The 7,227-nt window shown below is 38.4% G+C and overlaps 1 protein-coding gene across 1 annotated transcript; it reads right to left on the bottom strand.

Moving 5' to 3' along the window:
* Positions 1–1,268: 1,268 nt before the first annotated feature.
* LOC115633828 (gamma-butyrobetaine dioxygenase) lies at positions 1,269–3,108 on the bottom strand. The gene is made up of 2 exons (XM_030531316.1): positions 2,158–3,108; positions 1,269–1,783 (listed from the first exon to the last, which is right to left on the bottom strand). Exons 1-2 carry the CDS (start codon positions 3,081–3,083, stop codon positions 1,387–1,389), a joined length of 1,323 nt encoding a protein of 440 aa, XP_030387176.1. The 5' UTR covers positions 3,084–3,108; the 3' UTR covers positions 1,269–1,386.
* Between the last annotated feature and the right edge of the window lie 4,119 nt (positions 3,109–7,227).

Raw genomic sequence — 7,227 nt, 5'->3', positions numbered from 1 at the left:
TTGTTGCAGGAAAAGAAACCACCACCGTGCTCTGCTCAAGAAATTGGATTTGCAACACAAGGCAGCAGGCGAATGTCGCATTTTTCGGCTGTTTGGTTGGTGTGTTGTTGTTGTTGTACATGAAACATCCTGCCACCTTCAAGGCGTTTACTTGCTCGTTTTTTATGCCCTCACGGCTGCGGCTCGTTGACTTTTATGAACTTATAAACAAGCCGGGTGACTCTGTGGCAGTAACCCTTTCGTGAGCTGCCTGGCAGTTGTTTTGCCTGTTGCCCCGTTGTTTGCTACGTTTGCTTATTATGTGGATTATTAGAGGGATTTACTCGCTGCCATGCGCAAAATCATGTGCTATGTGTTTGTGGACGGGCTGTGGACGGGCTGTGGACGGGCTGTGGAATGGCTGTGCGAGTGTGTATTTTTGGTAGCACAAATGACATAAATAAAAAGATTTGCAAAGGATTTACCTGTGGGTAACCTCAGCCAGTGCAACAAGCAGCGCCACAACTTCCGCTCATAAAACTGTTTCTATTTTACCTTTTTTCCCCCTTACTCAGGCATACCTCTTCTTTCTGGGTGTGAGACTGTCTGCCAAGTAGTTTGTTCATATTGTGATTTGATGTGTTGCAAAAAAAAAAAAAGAAAAACAGTCATCGTTTGTTTAACAATGAAATAAATTTGCCAAACACCTAATAATGACAACAACTATAATAATTGACTCATGTGCCGACTGATAAGCAAACATTTTTTGGACATAAACAATGACGACGTGTGTCAGACCATCGCTAATGGCCAGTTTTTCATTGATAATGACAATGTTTTGACACTGAAATCAAAAGCAAAAATCACAAGTGTAATCCTCCAGTCGGATTACTATATATAGGAAAAGACACAATCTTGTTATGGCTAAAGTTTCTTAAACAAAACAAGAACCTTGCACTTATACAAAGGTTAAGATGGACGGACAAATGAACAGACGTATATAGCTATATTGACTTGTCTCATTAAGCATATTAAGAATATATATACTCTCTGTGATCTGTCACATCTCTTTCTGGCCTATACATACATTCTCTCTTAACAAGTCTACCCTTTATGGGGCATACAAATTACTTACTCTTTTTAAATATTTTGCGATCGAGAGAACATACGTAATTTAACTATTTTGCTCCTAAGCAAGTGTATTTTCTGTTTCCTGAGTGTATTTGCTGATAATCGGCAATAGTATTTTATTTTTATGTTAATCCTAAAGAAGATTTATGTCACTAATATTAAGCTCCAAAACTTTATTTGGAAAAAAGGCGAACAATCTTTTTGAAGGTGGGTTACATGTTTATTTTGGGTATAGAGAAATTAGGTTATAACTAACGTAATGAGTTAAGTGTACAATCACTGGACCTGACTCAGCAATTTACTCTCGACTTGTTTCTGGCCTTGCAGTTGCTGCTGCTGCCGAAGTCTTTGTTGTTGTTGTTGCTGCTGCTGTTTCTGGAGCACACGCAACCGTGAATAGGCAATATCCCAGTCCACAAATCCGCCAACAATGTGACGCACATTCAGCTCGGTATCATCGTATCCAGTGCGTCCATGCACCATGCGCAGATTATTGAATGTCAGCACATCTCCGGGCGTGGTTTTAAAACTGACTGCCTGTTCCTGTGCCAGGCGCACGAAGAGCGCGTTCGCCTCATACCAGGGCTGAACTCTCTGCACAGGTATGCTGAAGTGACTATCTCGCTGGGGAACACTATGATTGATGCGTGCATAGTTGCCATCGGCGTCCAGGCTGCCAAACAAATGACAAAAAAATGAATATTTTTGCGCATAAAACTATTCGGACTTCAAAACCCTTCATTTGAAAAGTATTAATGGTTTTTTTTTTTGTGGTGTGCAACTGTCGGAAAGAATAAGGATTTTAGATATGATCAGTACGACGAGATGAATTCCAATCACAATGTCCGCCTATCTACTGCTTTTAAAAATAAAACTCCCTTTTAAAAATTCCAAACCTTCTCAATATCCCCTCCACGTTTAATCAGTAGACTAAGTAATATAGTGAAGAGCTAATGATTGTATTTGAAATATTCAAATTCGAAATTCAAATTCTGTCGAAATATGTGAGTCCAGTACACCCATTAATGCTGAAAATTCCTTACTTACTTAATGACTGGTGCCCGCCATATATTGTGAAAGGACACTCCATTGTCCATGCCAATATCCGCCCAGTCGACTCGTGTCCGAGACAGTACCTCAAACTCTTCTGGATGTTTCTCGCGCAGCAAATCGGCCACATAAAAGGCATCGGCTAGCAGATTCCAACCGCCTTGCGAGACCGATTGCTCCAATGTATGAAGGATTGTCAAACTAGGCTTGTACTCGAAGTATGGCATGTCTGTGTGCAGGGGCAGTGGTTCCGCCAAATATGAATAGTTTTTGGCGCCCGGCTGCGACTTCACACTGAACTCTTCCCCATAGGTGGTGCGCCGAATGAAACCAACACGATTGCACAGTGTTTTTACCACTCCAATGTCCAGTGGTGAGTTCTTTATCAGAGCCACGCCATAAATGGCCAACGTGCGCAGCCACTCAGCCAGAGTGTCATCACGACTTACCAGATCCCTGTACTCGAATTTTTGCAAAATATTCTGGAACTGATCGCCCGACCAATGTTGTGATTCAGGACGATAAGAGTGGCTTAAATACCGTTGTCGGTTTGCTGAGGAGAAGTCGCGTTCTCGCAACCATTCCAAAGGATATTCGGATCTGTGAGCATCCGACCAGTTGATGTGAAGGGTCTCCTGCTCCACATTTACGCTGAGATCTTGGACCTTGACTTTGGTATCAAAGTTGTTCCATCCGTGCGGCAGACGACTGAGTGAGTTTCTGTGAAAGCAAGCGTCGCACAAGCAATTGTCGCGAAGCCAAATTCCTGGAAACTGCATGGTCGGTCCATTATGGTCCTGCTTCTCGCGGACTAGCACGATCTGCTCGACGGGCTGCAGCTCGACCATAAAGGAGCGCACCCATTGCTCGCGTACGCGGCGAGTGCAGAGCACTTGAGTCTTTCTACATAGGCTTTGAAACATTTTACAAAGTCCGACAATCAGAAAAACTGACGTCGACACGTTCACCCAGCCACACAACTGAGCTGCGAATGATCTGTGCCTGGCCCTAAACTGCTGACGCTGGCTTTAACTTTCGCTTGGCTTTCGGATCAGGCCATTGCAGTGCACCATTCTTCGTCGAACACGTAGCCTGAACCGCTCGCAGCCAGACGCTGTAGCTGTTGTTTATTTGTCATCCGATTAACAACCTACGAGAGGACGTTCAGACGTTCAAACATTCTATATAAGCTCAACATCATAAAATATTTTCAACTCAGTAAATTCAATATTTGGGAGTCCAGAATTACAATTGCAACAAATGTGTATTCGTTATAATCTTGCAATGGATTGTGCAGCTAAAAACTTGTATAAAAGAATCATTACTCTCTGTCACAATGAAGCGTCAAATACTTCTTTGATTCTTCTATAAATAAATTTATTTTATGAAATTTTTTGCTGCGTCTGAACGCTTCTTAAATCGTCAAAGCGTAGTGATTTAAACAGCTCGAATACATTGTAAGAATTCTTATCAACCCATTGGGTGAAGCGTCGTCACCGTCGACGAAACAAATTAGCTCAAGCGAACAAAGTTTGTATATAACATACATACATACATGTATTTATGTATATATGTAGATGTAAATTTATAAATATGTGATTAATCTTTAGATTTTGCTTGTGCGCTGAGTTCGTTGGCATCACTTAGCCACTAAATCGTTAGATCTTACCTATTACAAACGACAAGCCTATTATTTAGAAATGTTTAAATTTTACTTTCAATTTCAAACTAATCTATAATCTGGCTGCCTTATCTGTCACTTACATTAATCCAGCAACTCGTGAAGGTCATAGTGAAGATAGATGTCTAGATATTTCTATAATTTATTGGGCGTGAATAGAATATTTATTTTTGCACTTCATAGAGAAAATGCAAAACAATCCAAAGCGTAGAATAACAGCCCTTTTGAACTTATAAAGATAAGAAATGCCCTAACCCTAACCACATTAGGACGAACCTGAATGAACAGAAAAATTACACTCTTTCTAAGACGAAAAGATGATACCTTAATATACAATAATTATGAACAAGTGCATAAAAAATAGTCATAAATATAAATCATGTCTGTGTGGCTACTTCTATACTAGAAAATATAAAGATAAGAGATGTCCTAACCCTAACGACATTGGGACGAACCTGAATGAACAGAAAAAGACGAAAAGATGAGACCTTAATATACAATAACTATGAAGAAGTGCTAAAAAATATATATACTTTATTGAGCCTGTCTAGAATATAAAACAATCAAGAGCATAAAATAATTGTTGACAGGTCTTTTAAAATGATTAAGATAAGAGATGCCCTAACCACATGATTTATCGATTTACAGAGAAGAACGCCTCATCTTCAGTTTTTCCATCGACTGCATTTCTTCTCCAGCGCACAACATTAAAATGCAAAATTAATTTTGCACAAAATTGCAAGCTTCAGCGATTTTATATAATTGTTTGTCAACGGGCATGTCAATGGAAGTCCCCGCCTATACTCGCATATGTAGAGGCGCAAGGCTTCATCGGCAGGCGAGCCCCCATCCTTTGAGCAGATGCATCGTTTCACTTGACTGTTTTGTTTGTGATTCGCTCGATGCTCATTTAAATGCCGTCAATCATTGTTATGTGCATTGATCGCTTCATTCGTACACAATCAATGCTGATTGCAATATCCTACATCAGCAAAGCCCGACCCATTTCCCTTGCGCCTCAACCATTACACGCATTGACTACAGAAATAACAACGGTAACAACAATATCGGGTGCATGTCTATAGCACGATTTTTAATTATCACTTTCGTACTTTTGTTGTTAGTATGTACATAGAGAGAGATATATCTATATATCCCATATATTGCTACAGTTCCATTTGCTTGATGTTCGCTTTCACGCCAGAAACAATGCGCCAGAATCTGTGAATGCTCAGCTTTTAGCTCGACTTGCATTTGTGCTCTAACGCCGCGTTCGGGCATATCAGCTCACCCTTACAGCATGTAACCAACAAAATTAGTAACGAAATGGACAGTTAGGGGTTACGGACTTATTGTTGATAGCTACTGAATAGAAGTCTCAAAGCCTTTGCCGCGTTATTATAAAATATGTGAATTTTCTGTCCAATCTAATGACAAAACATTTATAAAGGGCATCTAAGACTCGACCTGTCACATTATCATCATTTTACTCGCTTTTCATTTCATATTTCTATGGGATGTTTTGTACGTAGTATCAACAGCAACAACAAAAACAACAACAACAACAACAGCCGCACCAGCAACTTTATTGTTTTCAATTAAAAACATTTTACATGCAAAACATTCAGCAAAAACATCGCCTCGCATTCAGAAGACGAACAACGAAAACATCAACGGCACACAATTGAAAACCTGGTGCAATGAAGTGAAATGTAATGAGGTGTAATGAAAAAGCATTGAGGCATTGCAGTATCTGGCACTGTAACTCTGCCTGAAAGTGTCTGTTGCACTTAACAATAATACTTGTAGTAACAATGAAAATAATGATAAAACTTACCATTGACAGAATGTTACAAATGCTGAGATGTGCAATATAAGCGGATCCAAAGGCTCGAGAAACTGACTTAAGTTCGTCGGTGGTCTGATTTGAATTGGAATTGGACAGAAAAATAATCTTACCGAGCCTGATATGTATTTTCAGAGCCTAACAAATTAATGTTTTTATCCGTAGTCATTCCAAATCGATTTGTATATTTTTAACTATTTTTCCTCTTCCGGTTTTCACAATGTATTCCAAAGAAGATAACTTTAACTTTCAAAATGAGCATTCCGCAATAAGCTCTTGTTCTATAAACTACATAGCAGATCTCACCTGTATATATGAAATAACATTTATTGTAAAATAGTGTATTATTCATATATACAAGCTCGTATGAAGAAACAAGGAAAAAGACTTTATTTTCTTGCTATTATTTTACGTTAAGTGAGCCATCGTTTTGTAAATTGTAAATATTCCAGCTAACATGACAATATTTTAAAATTTGGAACTAATCCGTCAAGCGGATTATATATGCTATACTCAAGGGCGTACGCAGGGGTGGGCAGGGGGGGTCCGTTGGCCCCCCCCCCCCCCCTAGAAAAAATTTTTCCATATAAAGTCGACCACACGTTCAATATTATGACGCACTATTTCGCGTTCAGATGGATCTGCGTTGGATTTTTTGAAGTTTTTTCATCGATCATATGCATAAATTATTTTTTAAATGCATCGGGCATTATTTAATCAAAATTTTAATTTTTTGGCCTCCCCTTTGGTAAAAGCTGGCTACGCCCTTGGCTATACTTGTATATACTTTGTCAATAAAGGACTTTCTTTTTTATACAAAGAATGTGCAAAATAAGAACATATATGTTGCCAATTACACACTGTCATATTAACTTTTCCACTTCACATTTACTAACCGGAAATAAATTCAAAATTTAGCATTTAAAAATGTATGGATTGCCAACTGACCCAGTTAAGAGCAGGGGAAGCCAAGTTTCTTATTGGTTGTAAATTACTAATGTTGATCTTAATTCCTCATGACAATGGGACAATTATTTCCATAAATAAGTAATTGCATTCACTTTCAAAACATTTTTCAAATTACAAGCCAACATTGAATTCTAATATCGAAATATGTTTATAAGCCTGATTGCATACTGAAAGCAATAATATATGGTTGATTGGACGCAGCAAGAATTATTGTTGCTTAATTCTTAGAATTCAATTGTGATGGCGATTTGCCAAATTGTTTCTCATTTAAATGTATACATTAAATATTCAATTATATTAATAAAAGCAATTAACTCAATAGCCCGTAATCTTTGTTGCCCGTAATATTTTCCAGAAATATGTATGTTAAAATGCCAAAAATATCATTGGATTGGCCATCAATGCGATAAATAATTGAATGAACCCCGAATTAAACTAAATCAACGTAAATGAATGTGCCACAGAACACATTCGCACATCACTTCTGCCAATTAAATTAAAAGCCAAAGTGTGTATTTTCAGTTTTATAAACCGCAAACAGCAAGAATCCAACTGTGAAATATAAACTGCC

Source organism: Scaptodrosophila lebanonensis, unplaced genomic scaffold (genome assembly GCF_003285725.1).
Source record: "Scaptodrosophila lebanonensis strain 11010-0011.00,11010-0021.00 unplaced genomic scaffold, SlebRS2 tig00000001-arrow-pilon, whole genome shotgun sequence".
NCBI classification, from domain to species: Eukaryota; Metazoa; Arthropoda; class Insecta; order Diptera; family Drosophilidae; genus Scaptodrosophila; species Scaptodrosophila lebanonensis.
The sequence above is the reverse complement of the archived record's forward strand: the minus strand, read 5'-3'. Positions and strand labels throughout refer to the sequence as shown.